Genomic DNA, 16,205 nt, shown 5'->3' on the forward strand with positions numbered 1-16,205 from the left:
TTTTTTTGGAATTGAAACTTTCAGGAATGATGCCAGAATCTAGACTTTTTCTCCAGATCTTCATTGCTCATGGTTGAAGAGTTTTGCATTTCTTTATGAAGACTCAGTTCCATGAGTCTGAGCCTGAACTGAGTGCATGAGCATGCACTTAAATGGTCCTCCCAAAATCGTTTTAAGGTGATGTATCTGCTGTGTGTTGGATTGGAGGATTGCTGTTTAGGAAGAAGTCTGTTAAGTCATCGTTAATGTGGTTTTTGGCAAACTGAATACTTATTCATATAATTTTTGTAGAATCTCACTCATCCCCTCAAATTCATCTCTGAAAATACCTTCATCTGTTTGTAGTGGGCCAATGGAATTTATGGTCTTGGATTTACATTTTGCATATGAGTTAAAGTATTTTGGGTAATTTCTTATTTGACTTTTTCCCCCCTTTTTTTTCTGTTTCATATGGCATGCTGAATTTATCATCTATGTCTAAAATATCATTTGATAGGTTTTCTTTCTTTTGCTGGATGAGCTGTGGCTTCTTTAGTAGGTCTACAATACTTTTTCACATGGTAAAGTGATTGTGTTTCTTGTTATACCTCAGATATTTTGTGCTTAAGCATCCAAAATTGTGTAATCAGAGTATAGGGCATTTAAGACTGTGATGTTATATATCAGTTCCACATTGATTGTAAAGATTAAGTCCAGAGTGATATTTCTTCGTGTTGGTTTTGTTGTTTGTTAGCTGAATAAGAACTTTAAACATGATCTGAATAACTTTGTTTTTTGCAACTGTTTTTCAAAGCTGCTTGCAGTGTCAGCAGTTTCAGCTATGGTGTTATTTTTTGCCTATATCTATTTAATGTATGGTAAGCGAATGCTTTATGGGATGTTTAAGCATATATGAAGTAGGTGGACAACTGTTGGCTCGTGTGAAAGCCTTCTATAGAGTAGCAAAAGAAGTGGATGTGAGGCAGGATTGTGTGATGTCACTATGGCTTTTTGAAATATATTTATATTTTTTTCATACTTGATCTTTGTTTCCTGTATTAGCTAGGTAGTGCCGGGAGGCAGACAAAGAAAGATACATCCACTCACTAACACATATATATACATATACACATGGACACTTGGGGTACAAAGAACTTGGACACAACGGCAACTTCTGGCAACAACCTGTTAGTAAACACAGAGATGGTAGTGAAAAGTCATGAATGGAGGGGGAACATTTGTGTCATAGTGTGTGATTGATCAATTATCGCAGTCTTAGTCTTTGTCATGTAGTCTTATATTGGGGAGGTTTCTGTGTATGAATACTCTTTCTAATAGATATGAATTATACATATGTGTATCCTTTGTAATACATTAGTTTGATATCTATCTATTATGCATGGTATATTTGTTGTATTAGGAATTGACTCATATATAGGGCACTGCACAAATAAAAGTATTTGTGGAGTCGATGGCATTTGTCTAGGATTTGGGTTCACTATGAGCCTGAAGCCTCAAATGTTTGATTTTTTTTTTTTTTTTTTTTTTTTTTTTTTTTTTTTTGCTGTCTCCCGCGTTTGCGAGGTAGCGCAAGGAAACAGACGAAAGAAATGGCCCAACCCACCCCCATACATATGTATATACATACGTCCACACACGCAAATATACATACCTACACAGCTTTCCATGGTTTACCCCAGACGCTTCACCTGCCCTGATTCAATCCACTAACAGCACGTCAACCCCGGTATACCACATTGATTATTTCATATCAAATGAAATACTTTATTTATCAGTGCCTTCATCTACATGCTTTACGTAAGGGTATATCACTGAAACATGGTTGTGTTGTTAATAATCTTTATCAGTTATGTGCTTAGTGAATACAAGGGGCCTCCCTTGAAGATGGACAGAGCTTCTTTGAGCACTTACACACTCATTATTTGTTACTTTCTTCATTCAGTTGGTAAAAAATCTATGATGTTATTAAACTGATGTTTGCTCTATCCATGATAAAAACAGATTTGGCCCTGGTACTCAAAACATTTCTCTAAGGGCTTCTACCCTCTCGTCCTACTGCCTCTTCATTGAGCTAGCCTCACATGAACATTTACTTCCCAGCTTGTCTCACACAAGCTGTCACCCAGTTATCCTTACAAGAGCATTCACCTCCCAGTTAGCCTCACACTGGCACTCTGCTCCCACATTGTCTTCCCAAACCTCATCCATCCTTCTATATTAACATTATAGGTGATAACTCACTCTGAGTTCTATCACAAAATTTGGATACTGAAATAATGTATTGAAAAATGTTGAAATCAGTGAAATTCTAATGAAGCGCTTCCTTCTGGAGCTGAGTGCATTTTCAAGTTAGTGCAAATGACTGCATTCGTAGGTTAAGAGTTGCTTGATTCCTCACACATGTTGCAAGGTGGCCACACTATTATGATTAACACCAAAGAGCTGATGGATGTGTAATTCTTTTATACTGGATGATTTTAATTGATTTACACATTGAGGGTTAATACTTTCGCTGAGTGGGGTTTCCCTTATGATGAGTATAATTGTTTAGCAACATTCTGAGTTAAATAGTCTGGTGTTAGCCAGAGTAAAATCTTAGGCACATGCTGTGCTGCTCTTAGCACTCTCTTCCCTCTTTTGTCTTCCCCTTGCTACAAACTTTATTACTTTAAGAATCATGTCTATGAGCAATTCCCTTTTTCTCCTATTTTCACTGTTTTTTCCTTACTTTTTTTCACCCAATGATGGCCTCAGATTTAGGCAGGATTGTCTGTGCTGTTTCAGTTACTTTGAAAAAAAAGTGATGCGTGCTTGGGAAAGTTACTGAGATTAGAATATTGTGTTTTGCACACATTTTGTCCTTTCAAGTAAAAAGTGAATTTGTCGAGCATTAGGCTGACTAAAAGTGCAACACACGGTTTATAGTATACTCTGTATTACCCTGGGCAATTTCACTCATATGAAATACCCACACTTATACTTGCAAACATACTCAGACATGCACACAGACTTTACCATGCTTTCAAGCTCACTTTTCTGACCCCTCCTCCCAACTCAATTACTTCCTGCAGCCGTTTGGGAACAGAAGTCATGTGCCTGAGCACCAGTTCAGGCTTCTTCCTCAGGATTTCCCTCTTCCTCTTGGTGTGCAGTACCAGTTGATCTGATGTTCATTCCTGTAATGGCTTCCACACATTGATAATTTTTGCCCATATGTTCTCAATAGGATTGAGGTTGCTTGCTTTACTTGGTCATTCAAGGAGTTGGACATTCCTATGATCTTGGGACCAGCTTCTGACGATCCTGGTTGTGTGTATGGGGCAGTTGTCTTGCATAAAGATGAACCTTTTTGGGTAGGGTAGAGCTTAGGTCTGCACCAAGCGGAGCATGACTTCTTGAAGTGTTTCCATATACTTGTCTGCAGTTAAACGTCCCTCGATATCAACCAGTTCACCTACACTATGCAGTTAGATCCAGCCCCACATATTGGCAGTGACATGACCACCTCTGACCACCTCATAGTTGTTGTAGCACACATTCCTGGTTCAAAAGATTTTTTTTATATTGATTATTCTGTTTTACAGCATACAGCTATGAGGGAAAGTACTTTGGGGTATTTCTTATTTCATTAACAGATTTTTTTTTCTCTTGTTTCATATGACATTTGTGATGAATGGTCTATGTCTTACAGTTTATATGATAAGTTTTATTTCCTTGTTGGTGAGCTATAGCTTTTTGAAAGGTCTGCACTTCTTATTTTGCCTTCTGTAAAGTGTTTGTCTCTCTCAATTTACCTGGACCTTTTGTACTTTCTTCTCATTGATATATGTGTGTTGCATGTTTGAAGTACCAAGGTGGTCATGTTATTTATACACTTCTCTGTTTTGGTTATCAGTAGGCTTTCCTCTTGTGTTGCAGACATCTTGATCATATCCTCTAATCCATCCATTTACCAGTAGAATTGAAATGACTGAAAACACCTCCATTATTACTTGTGTTCCATCTGGGTGGTTTAGCATCCAAAATTGTTTTACTTCCATTAGGTTGTGATCAGAGTATATGGCATATTAGATGGTAATTGCACATATTTAGTCCACATTATTTGTAAAGATTAAGTTCAGAATGCAGTTCATCTACGTAGATTTTTTTTTGTTGGATGAAAGAGAACTTTACTCATAGTTTGAATCACTCTCTTTATTGCTGCTGTTCATCCAAACTGGTTCCAGTAGCAGTTTGAACTGTAATGTTATTTCCTGCCTGTTTCCATTTAATGTTTGGTGTGCTGAAATCTTCTAAGGCAAACATATATGGGATTGAGTTTTTGAGGTGGTCAGGTCAAGACATGATCTTATGTTTTTTATTTATTTATTTATTTATTGCGCTACCTCGCACACATGAGGGGGGGAGGTGGGGTTATTCCATGTGTGGCGAGGTGGCGATGGGAACAAATAAAGGCAGACAGTATGAATTATGTACATGTGTATATATGTATATGTCTGTGTGTGTATATATATGTGTACATTGAGATGTATAGGTATGTATATTTGCGTGTGTGGACGTGTATGTATATACATGTGTATGTGGGTGAGTTGGGCCATTCTTTCATCTGTTTCCTTGCGCTACCTCGCTAACGCGGGAGACAGCGACAAAGCAAAATGAATAAATAAAATATTTATTTATTATACTTTGTTGCTTTCTCCTGTGTTAGCAAGGTAGCGCAAGGAAACAGACGAAAGAATGGCCCAACCCACCCACATACAAATGTATATACATGGACGTCCCCGCACTCACATATACATACCTATACATTTCAACCTATACATATATGTGCATACAAAGACATAAACATATATACACATGTACATAACTCATACTTGCTGCCTTTATTCATTCCCATAGCAACCCCGCCACACATAAAATGACAACCCCCTCCCCCAGTACACAAGCGAGGTAGCGCTAGGAAAAGACAACAAATGTCACACCCGTTCACACTCAGTCTCTAGTTGTCATGTATCATGCACTGAAATCACAGTTCCCTTTCCACATCCAGGGCCTGCAAAACTTTCTATGGTTTACCCCAGATGCTTCACATGCCCTGGTTCAATCCATTGATAGCATGTCAACCCCAGTATACCACATTGTTCCAATGCACTCTATTCCTTGCAAGCCTTTTACCCTCCTGCATGTTCAGGCCCTGATCTCTCAAAATCTTTTTCACTCCATCCTTCCACCTCCAATTTGGTCTCCCACTTCTCCTTGTTCCCTCCACCTCTAACACATATATCCTCTTTGTCAATCTTTCCTTACTCATTCTCTCTGTCTGACCAAACCTTTTCAAAACACCCTCTTCTGCTCTCTCAACCACACTCTTTTTATTACCACACATCTCTCTTACCCTTTCATTACTTACTCAATCAAACCACCTCACACCACATATTGTCCTCAGACATCTCATTTCCAACACATCTACCCTCCTCTGCAAAACCCTATCTATAGCCCACGCCTCGCAACCATATAACATTATTGGAACCACTATTCCTTAAGACATACCCATTTTTGCTTTTCAAGATAATGTTCTTGCCTTCCACACATTTTTCAACTCTCCCAGAACTTTCGCCCCCTCCCCCACTCTGTGACTCGCTTCCGCTTCCATGGTTCCATCCACTGCCAAATCCACTCCGAGATATCTAAAACACTTCACTTCCTCTAGTTTCTCTCCATGCAAACTTACCTCCCAGTTGACTTGTCCCTCAACCCAGCAGTACCTAATAACCTTGCTGTTATTCACATTTACTCTCGGCTTTCTTCTTCACACACTTTACCTAACTCAGTCACCAGTTTCTGCAGTTTCTCACCCAAAACAGCCACTAGCACTGTATCATCAGCGAACAACAACTGACTTACTTCCCAAGCTCTCTCATCCACAACAGACTGCATACTTCCACCTTTCTCCAAAACTCTTACATTCACCTCCCTAACATCCCCATCCATAAACAAATTAAACAACCATGGAGACATCACGCACCCCTGCCGTAAACCGACATTCACTGAGAACCAGTCACTTTCCTCTCTTCCTACTCGTACACATGCCTTACATCCTTGATGAAAACTTTTCACTGCCTCTATCAACTTACCTCCCACACCATATATTCTTAACACCTCCCACAGAGCATCTGTATTAACTCTCTCATGTGCCTTCTCCAGATCCATAAATGCTATATACAAATCCATTTGCTTTTCTAAGTATTTCTCGCATACATTCTTGAAAGCAGACTCCTGATCCACACATCCTCTACCACTTCTGAAACCACACTACTCTTCCCCAATCTGATGCTCTGTACATGCTTTCACCCTCTTAATCAATACCGTCCCATATAATTTACCAGGAATACTCAACAAACTTATACCTCTGTAATTTGAACACTCACCTTTACCCCCTTTGCCAATCCTCAGGCACCTCACCATGAGTCATACGTATATTAAATATCCTTATCAACTAGTCAACAACAGTCACCCTCTTTTTTAGTAAATTCCACTGCAATACCATCCAAATCCGGCGCCTTGCTGGCTTTCATCTTCCGCAAAGCTTTTACTCCCTCTTCTCTGTTTACCAAATCATTCTCCCTGACCCTCTCACTTCACACACCACCTCGACCAAAACACCCTATATCTGCCGCTCTATCATCTAACGCATTCAACAAACTCTCAAAATACACTCCATCTCCTCATCACCACTACTTGTTATTACCTCCCCATTATCCCCCTTCACTGATGTTCCCATTTGTTCTCTTGTCTTATACACTTTATTTACCTCCTTCTAAAACATCTTTTTATTCTCCCTAAAATTTAATGATACTCTCTCACCCCAACTCTCATTTGCCCTCTTTCTCTTGACCTCCTGCCTCTCTCTTTTATACATCTCCCAGTCATTTGTACTATTTCCCTGCAAAAATTGGCCAAATGCCTCTCTCTTCTCTTTCACTAACAATCTTACTTCTTCATCCCACCACTCACTACCTTTTCTAATCTTCCCACTTCCCACCTTTCTCATGCCACAAGCATCTTTTGCACAAGCCATCACTGCTTCCCTAAATACATCCCATTCCTCCCCCACTCCTTTTACGTCCTTTGCTCTCATCTTTTTCGATTCTGTACTCAGTCTCTCTTGGTACTTCACACATGTCTCCTTCCCAAGCTCACTTACTCTCACCACTCTCTTTACCCCAGCATTCTTTCTTTTTTCTGAACACCTCTACAAATCTTTACCTTTGCCTCCATAAGATAATGATCAGACATCCCTCCAGTTGCACCTCTCAGCACATCAACATCCAAAAGTCTCCCTTTCACATGCCTATCAATTAGCACAATCCAATAACGCTCTCTGGCCATCTCTCCTACTTTATTTATTTTTTATTATACTTTGTCGCTGTCTCCCGCATTTGCGAGGTAGCGCAAGGAAACAGACGAAAGAAATGGCCCAACCCCGCCCCATACACATGTATATACATACGTCCACACACGCAAATATACATACCTACACAGCTTTCCATGGTTTACCCCAGACGCTTCACATGCCTTGATTCAATCCACTGACAGCACGTCAACCCCGGTATACCACATCGCTCCAATTCACTCTATTCCTTGCCCTCCTTTCACCCTCCTGCATGTTCAGGCCCCAATCACACAAAATCTTTTTCACTCCATCTTTCCACCTCCAATTTGGTCTCCCTCTTCTCCTCGTTCCCTCCACCTCCGACACATATATCCTCTTGGTCAATCTTTCCTCACTCATTCTCTCCATGTGCCCAAACCACTTCAAAACACCCTCTACTGCTCTCTCAACCACGCTCTTTTTATTTCCACACATCTCTCTTACCCTTACGTTACTCACTCGATCAAACCACCTCACACCACACATTGTCCTCAAACATCTCATTTCCAGCACATCCATCCTCCTGCGCACAACTCTATCCATAGCCCATGCCTCGCAACCATACAACATTGTTGGAACCACTATTCTCTCCTACTTACATACGTATATTATGTATATCTCTTTTTAGACCAGGTATTCCCACTCACCAGTCCTTTTTCAGCACACAAATCTACAAGCTCTTCACCATTTCCATTTACAACACTAAACACCCCATGTACACCAATTATTCCCTCAACTGCCACATTACTCACCTTTGCATTCAAATCACCCATCACTATAACCCAGTCTCATGTATCAAAACTGCTGACACATTCACTCAGCTGCTCCCAGAAGTCTTGCCTCTCATGATCTTTCTTCTCATGCCCAGGTGCATAGGCACCAATAATCACCCATCTCTCTCCATCCACTTTCAGTTTTACCCATATCAATCTAGAGTTTACTTTCTTACACTCTATCACATACTCCCACCACTCCTGTTTCAGGAGTAGTGCTACTCCTTCCTTTGCTCTTGTCCTGTCACCAACCCCTGACTTTACTCCCAAAACATCCCCAAACCACTCTTCCCCTGTACCCTTGAGCTTCGTTTCACTCAGAGCCAAAACATCCAGGTTACTTTCCTGAAACGCACTTCCTATCTCTCCTTTTTTCTCATCTTTGTTACATCCACACACATTTAGACCCCAATCTGAGGTAGCGCTAGGAAAGGACAAAAGGCCACATTCGTTCACACTCAGTTTCTAGCTGTCATGTGTAATGCACCGAAACCACAGCTTCCTTTCCTTATCCAGGCCCCACAAAACTTTCTGTGGTTTACCTCAGACGCTTCACATGCCCTAGTTCAGTCCATTGACAACACGTCGACCCTGGTATACCACATCGTTCCAGTTCAATCTATTCCTTGCACACCTTTCACCCTCCTGTATGTTCAGGCCCCGACTGCTCAAAATCTTTTTCACTCCATCCTTCCACCTCCAATTTGGTCTCCCACTTCTCTTCGTTCCCTACACCTCTGACACATACATCCTCTTTGTTAATCTTTCCTCACTCATTCTCTCCATGTGACCAAACCATTTCAATACACCCTCTTTTGCTCACTCATCCATACTCTTTTTATTACAGTACATCTCTCTTACCCTTTCATTACTTACTTGATCAAACCACCTCACACCACATATTGTCCTCAAACATCTCATTTCCAACACATCCATCCTCCTCCGCACAACCCTATCTATCGCCCTTGCCTCACAACCATATAACATTGTTGGAACCACTTTTCCTTCAAACATACCCATTTTTGTTCTCTGGGATAACATTCTCACCTTCCACACATTTTTCAACTCTCCCAGAACCATTGCCCCCTCGCCCACCCTGTGACTAACTTCCACTTCCATGGTTCCCTCTGCTGCCAAATCCACTCTGAGATATCTAAAACACTTCACTTCCTCCAGTTTTTCTCCATTCAAACTCACCTCCCAATTTACTTGACCCTCAATCCTACTTGACCTAATAACCTTGCTCTTATTCACATTTACTCCCAGCTTTCTTCTTACACACACTTTACCAAACTCAGTCACCGACTTCTATTTCCTACCCAAATCAGTCACCAGCACTGTATCATCAGCGAACAACAATTGACTCACTTCCCAAGCCCTCTCATCTACAACAGACTGCATACTTGCCCCTCTCTCCAAAACTCTTGCATTCACCTCCCTAACAACCCCTTCCATAAACAAATTTAACAACCATAGAGACATCATGCATCCTTGCCACAAACCGACATTCACTGGGATCCAGTCACTTTCCTCTCTTCCTACTTGTACACATGCCTCACATCCTCAATAAAAACTTTTCACTGCTTCTAGCAACTTAACTCCCACACCATATACTCTTAATGCATTCCACAGAGCATCTCTTATCAACTCTTATCATATGCCTTCTCCAGATCCATAAATGCTATGCACAAAACCATCTGTTTTTCTTATTATTTCTCGCATACATTCTTCAAAGCAGACACCTGATCCACACATCCTCTACCATTTCTGAAACCACACTGCTCTTCCCCAATCTGATGCTCTGTACATGCCTTCACCCTCTCAATCAATACCCTCCTATATAATTTCCCAGGAATACTCAACAAACTTTTACCTCTTTAATTTGAACACTCACCTTTATCCCATTTGCCTTTGTACAGTAGCACTATGCATGCATTCCACCAATCGTCAGGCACTTCACCATGAACCATACATACATTGAATATCCTCATCAACCATGCAACAACTCCGTCGCCCCCCCCCCTTTTTTTTTTAATAATTTCCACGGCAATACCATCCAAACCCGCTGCCTTGCTGGCTTTTATCTTCTGCAAAGCTGTCACTACCTCTTCTCTGTTTATGAAATCATTTTTCCTGACCCTCTCACTGCACATGCCACCTCGACCAAAACACCCTATACCTGCCACTTTATCATCAAACACATTCAAGAAACCTTCAAAATACTCACTCCATCTCCCTCTCACATCACCACTACTTGTTATTATTACCTCTCCATTTGCCCCCTTGACCGATGTTCTCATTTGTTCTCTTGTGCGTAAGCACTTTATTTACCTTCTTCCAAATCATCTTTTTATTTTACCCAAAATTTAATGGTACTCTCTCACCCCAACTCTCATTTGCCCTCTTTTTCACCTCTTGCACTTTTCTCTTTACCTCTTGTCTCTTTCTTTTATACATCTCTCAGTCATTTGCACTATTTCCCAGCAAAAATTGTCCAGATGTCTGTCTCTTCTCTTTTACTAACAGTCTTACTTCTTCATCCCACTACCCACTACCCTTTCTAATCTTCCCACCTCCCACCTTTCTGCCCCAAACATCTTTTGTGCAAGCCATCACTACTTCCCTAAATACGTGCCATTCCTCTCCCTTTCACCTTGTGTCATTTGCTCCCACCTTATTCCATTTTCGCTCAATCTATCCTGGTACATCCTCACACAAGTCCTCTTTCCAAGCTCCCTTACTCTCACCACTCTCTTCTTTTCCAAAAACCTCTATATATCTTCACCTTTCACCTCCACAAGATAATGATCAGATATCCTTCCAGTTGCCCCTCTCAGCACATTAACATTCAAAAGTCTCTCTTTCACACTCCTATCAATTAACACTTAATCCAGTAATTCTCTCTGGCCATCTTTCCCCACTTACATATGTATACTTATATAAATCTCTCTTTTTAAACCAGGTATTCCCAATCACCAGTCCTTTTTCAGCATACAAATCTACAAGCTCTTCACCATTTCCATTTACAACACTGAACACCCCATGTACACCAGTTATACCCTCAACTCACGTTTGTATTCAAATCACCCATCACTATAACCCAGTCTCGTGCATCAAAGCTGCTAACACACTCACTCAGCTGCTCCCAAAACACTTGCCTCTCATGATCTTTCTTCTCATGACCAGGTGCATAGGCACCGATAATCACCCATCTCTCTCCTTCCACTTTCAGTTTTACCCATATCCATGTAGACTTTACTTTTTTACACTCTATCACCTACTCCCACAACTTCTGCTTCAGGAGTAGTGCTACTCCTTCCTTTGCTCTTGTCCTCACACCAACCCCAGACTTTACTCCCAAGACATTCCCAGACCGCTCTTCCCCTTTAACCTTGAACTTCATTTCACTCAGAGCCAAAACATCCAGGTTCCTTTCCTCAAACATACTACCTATCTCTCTTTTTTTCTCTTCTTGGTTACATCCACACTCATTTAGACACCCCAGTCTGAGCCTTCGAGGAGGGTGAGCACTCCCAGAATGACTCCTTCTGTTTCCCCTTTTAGAAAGTTAAAATACAAGGAGGGGAGGGTTTCTAGCCCCCCCTCTCCTGTCCCCTTTAGTTGCCTTCTATGACATGTGGGGAATGTGTTGGAAGTATTCTTTCTCCCCCATCCCCATGGAATGTTTTGTGGGGCTTGAATGTGGAAAGGCAGCTGTGGTTTCGGTGCATTATACATGACAGCTAGAGACTGAGTGTGAATGAATGTGGCCTTTGTTGTCTTTTTCTAGCACTTCCTTGCACACATGCGGAGGGAAGGGGTTGTCATTTCATGTGTGGCAGGGTGGCGACGGGAATGAATAAAGGCAGCAAGTATGAATTATGTACATCGTGTATATTTGTATATGTCTGTGTATGTATATAAATGAATATGTTGAAATGTATAGGCATGTATATGTGCGTGTGTGGACATGTATGTATATATATGTGTATGTGGGTGGGTTGGGCCATTCTTTCGTCTGTTTCCTTGTGCTGCCCCGCTTATGCGGGAGACAGCGACAGAGTATGATGATAATGATATATATATGTTTGTATGTATATGAGTGGATTGGCCTTTCTTTGTCTGTTGCCTGGTGCTATCTCGCTGATGCAGGAAGCAGTGATTGATTATAATAAGATTCATAATGAATAAGACTTTTTCAAACAAATTTGTTGCTTTTTTCATCAGAATTGCCTCATGATGGATTTTTTTTATCTCTTTCAGACAAAGCTGACCGAAAGAGAAATAGAATAGCATCAGATGAAGAAGATTATGAACCTGACAAGGACACAAAACGAAGAAGAAAAGGAGGATACCAAGAAGATGAGGAGGAGGAGGATGATGATTCTGATTATGAGGAACCTGGATCTGAATCTGCAAGGGTATGAGCTGCTAATGCAATTAAGATATACTAGTTTACAGGTGGTTGGAATGAGAATATTTTGGGGAAGCTTGCTTATGTGTTCATGTAGCTTTGCTTTGAATGTTATAAGAAGTGGGGTGAAACATAGAAGACAAAAGAGACTCAGAAAGATGAAGACTTAAAAAAAAAAAAATGAGAAGGACTTTAGAGTGGCAAGGATTCCTTTATTCAAAAGAAGTGCAGTAAACCCTCATCTTCATCCACAGTTAGGTCATTTTGGTCTTTAGTTAAGGATACCACTAATAACTTTTGCTCTACCTTTCCTTCACTTTTCTGTTCTGATGATACTATTAATGTCTCTTCAGTTGACGGAGGAGCTGTATTTGGCTCTTGTGTCTCCTCTTAACTGTACCTTGGATGACCCTAATGATCCTTCAACCCTTGATGCTCCTTTTACTCCACATGATCTTCATTCATTCTCCAAAGAGCTCTTTTTTCTCCGGATGCAACCAAGTTGTATTGTCCTGAAGGCATCCATCCCCCATGAACTGAAAGAGTGTGTTACTGAACTTGCACCTGTGCTCTCTTATCTGTTCCGTTTCTGTTTAAAAACCAGAACTTTCCATGCTTTTTGGAAGTATGCATAGGTACATCCTATCCCTAAGAAGGTCAACTATTCTAACCCCTCAAATTATCATCCTTTTGCTTTGACATCTATCATTTCCAAAGTCTTTGAATCCTACCTCAACTCCCATACCCTCAGACATCTTGACTCTCTTAGTCATCTCTCTGATCTTTAGTATGGCTTCTGTTTGGCAAGATCCACTTTTTTATATTCTCTCCTCTGCTACTAATGTCTGGTAATCATCCCAAAAAGATTCTGGGAATCTTATTTTGTTGCCCTAGATATATCCAAAGCTTTTGACAATGTGTGCCAGCATAATCTCATTTTCAAGCTCTGTTCTTTTGGTTTCCCTCCCTCATACATAGCCTCCTCTCAGGTCAGTCTTTGTTTTTGTTGATGGATCAGCCTCTCCCTCTTTCTCTGTCAAGAGCAGGGTCCATCAAGGTTCTGTCTTGTCATCTACTCTCTCTCTCGTTTTTCATTTTACTAAACATGTTTACATGCTGATGACTCAACTCTGCATACCTCCACATCTTTCATTTGTGCTCCTTCTCTCACTTGATCTGCATTTTATCTCAACACTACTTCCTCATTAGACTCAGACTCAGACTTACTATAACATCCATTTTATCTTGGAAACTCCACATTATGGAAATAGCTAAGCTTGCCTCTTAAGAAACTGGGAGTCCTATTTTATGTCTTAATTTCTTTTCTTTTGATCACTTGCTGCAATGATACAAAGGATTGGTCTATCTTTGCATGGTTACTGCTCTCACATCTTGGGTGATTCATTCCCAGATGTCTGAAGCACATCACTTCAATTGTTATCCATTCAAACACACTCAAACTAACCTTTCCCACTACCTTGCTAAACCTAATAACCTTACTTTTTTATTCGCATTTACTCTCAAATTACTCCTTTCACACATTTCCAAACTCAACTACCAAGTTCTACTATTTTTCACTCAAATCTGCCACTATTGCCGTGTTATCAAAGAACATCTGCCTCCCCCCTTATCCCCCCACAGACTGCATACTTGGCTTCTCTCCAAGACTCTTGCAATTTCTTCCCTCTACCTTATCCACAAACAAATTTAACAGCCATGGTGACATTTTACTCTCCATGCCACAGAATAACCTACACTTGGAACTTCTAGTCCTTCTCTCTTCTTATTCATATGCATGCCTTTCACCTCTAATAGAAATTTTTCACTGCTTCTAGTAGCTTCTTTGCTCACCGTATAATCTTAACATCTACAAGGCATCTCTGTCAGCCTTATTATATGCTTTCTTCAGATCCATAAATTCCATATGCAAAACCTTATCATATGCTTTCTCCAGATCCATAAATTCCATATACAAATTCTCCTGTTCTTTATGTATTTCTCACACACATTTGTTAAAGCAAACACCTGATCCCCATATCCTCCACCATTTCTGAATCCCTATTGTTTCTCCCCAGTGTGATACTCTGTACATACCTTCAACCTCTCAGTCACCAACTTCTGCAGTTTTTTCATCAGAATCAGTCACCAGTGCTGTATCATCTCAGTTAATTTGACCCTCAACCCTACTGAACCTAATAACCTTGCTCTTCTTCACATTCTCTTTCTTCTTTCACACAATTTAGTAATTGTGTGAAAACTTCTGCAGTTTTTTCATCAGAATCAGTCACCAACTTCTGCAGTTTTTTCATCAGAATCAGTCACCAGTGCTGTATCATCTCAGTTAATTTGACCCTCAACCCTACTGAACCTAATAACCTTGCTCTTCTTCACATTCTCTTTCTTCTTTCACACAATTTAGTAATTGTGTGAAAACTTCTGCAGTTTTTTCATCAGAATCAGTCACCAGTGCTGTATCATCTCAGTTAATTTGACCCTCAACCCTACTGAACCTAATAACCTTGCTCTTCTTCACATTCTCTTTCTTCTTTCACACAATTTAGTAATTGTGTGAAAACTTCTGCAGTTTTTTCATCAGAATCAGTCACCAGTGCTGTATCATCTCAGTTAATTTGACCCTCAACCCTACTGAACCTAATAACCTTGCTCTTCTTCACATTCTCTTTCTTCTTTCACACACTTAACCAAACTCAGTTTCCAACTTCTGCAGTTTTTTCATCAGAATCAGTCACCAGTGCTGTATCATCTCAGTTAATTTGACCCTCAACCCTACTGAACCTAATAACCTTGCTCTTCTTCACATTCTCTTTCTTCTTTCACACAATTTAGTAATTGTGTGAAAACTTCTGCAGTTTTTTCATCAGAATCAGTCACCAGTGCTGTATCATCTCAGTTAATTTGACCCTCAACCCTACTGAACCTAATAACCTTGCTCTTCTTCACATTCTCTTTCTTCTTTCACACAATTTAGTAATTGTGTGAAAACTTCTGCAGTTTTTTCATCAGAATCAGTCACCAGTGCTGTATCATCTCAGTTAATTTGACCCTCAACCCTACTGAACCTAATAACCTTGCTCTTCTTCACATTCTCTTTCTTCTTTCACACAATTTAGTAATTGTGTGAAAACTTCTGCAGTTTTTTCATCAGAATCAGTCACCAGTGCTGTATCATCTCAGTTAATTTGACCCTCAACCCTACTGAACCTAATAACCTTGCTCTTCTTCACATTCTCTTTCTTCTTTCACACAATTTAGTAATTGTGTGAAAACTTCTGCAGTTTTTTCATCAGAATCAGTCACCAGTGCTGTATCATCTCAGTTAATTTGACCCTCAACCCTACTGAACCTAATAACCTTGCTCTTCTTCACATTCTCTTTCTTCTTTCACACACTTTACCAAACTCAGTCACCAACTTCTGCAGTTTTTTCATCAGAATCAGTCACCAGTGCTGTATCATCTCAGTTAATTTGACCCTCAACCCTACTGAACCTAATAACCTTGCTCTTCTTCACATTCTCTTTCTTCTTTCACACAATTTAGTAATTGTGTGAAAACTTCTGCAGTTTT

At 40.3% G+C, this 16,205-nt stretch overlaps 1 protein-coding gene across 2 annotated transcripts in view; it reads left to right on the forward strand.

Annotated features, from left to right (window-relative positions):
- The window catches only part of LOC139749880 (uncharacterized), a 496,304-nt gene that overhangs the window by 463,647 nt on the left and 16,452 nt on the right, over positions 1–16,205 (forward strand). For both annotated transcript variants that reach the window (XM_071664258.1, XM_071664259.1), the window contains exon 9: positions 12,469–12,626. In XM_071664258.1, coding sequence (XP_071520359.1) covers positions 12,469–12,626 — 158 coding nt within the window. The remainder of the gene's footprint in view (positions 1–12,468; positions 12,627–16,205) is intronic.

The sequence above is a fragment of the Panulirus ornatus genome, chromosome 8 (genome assembly GCF_036320965.1).
Source record: "Panulirus ornatus isolate Po-2019 chromosome 8, ASM3632096v1, whole genome shotgun sequence".
NCBI classification, from domain to species: Eukaryota; Metazoa; Arthropoda; class Malacostraca; order Decapoda; family Palinuridae; genus Panulirus; species Panulirus ornatus.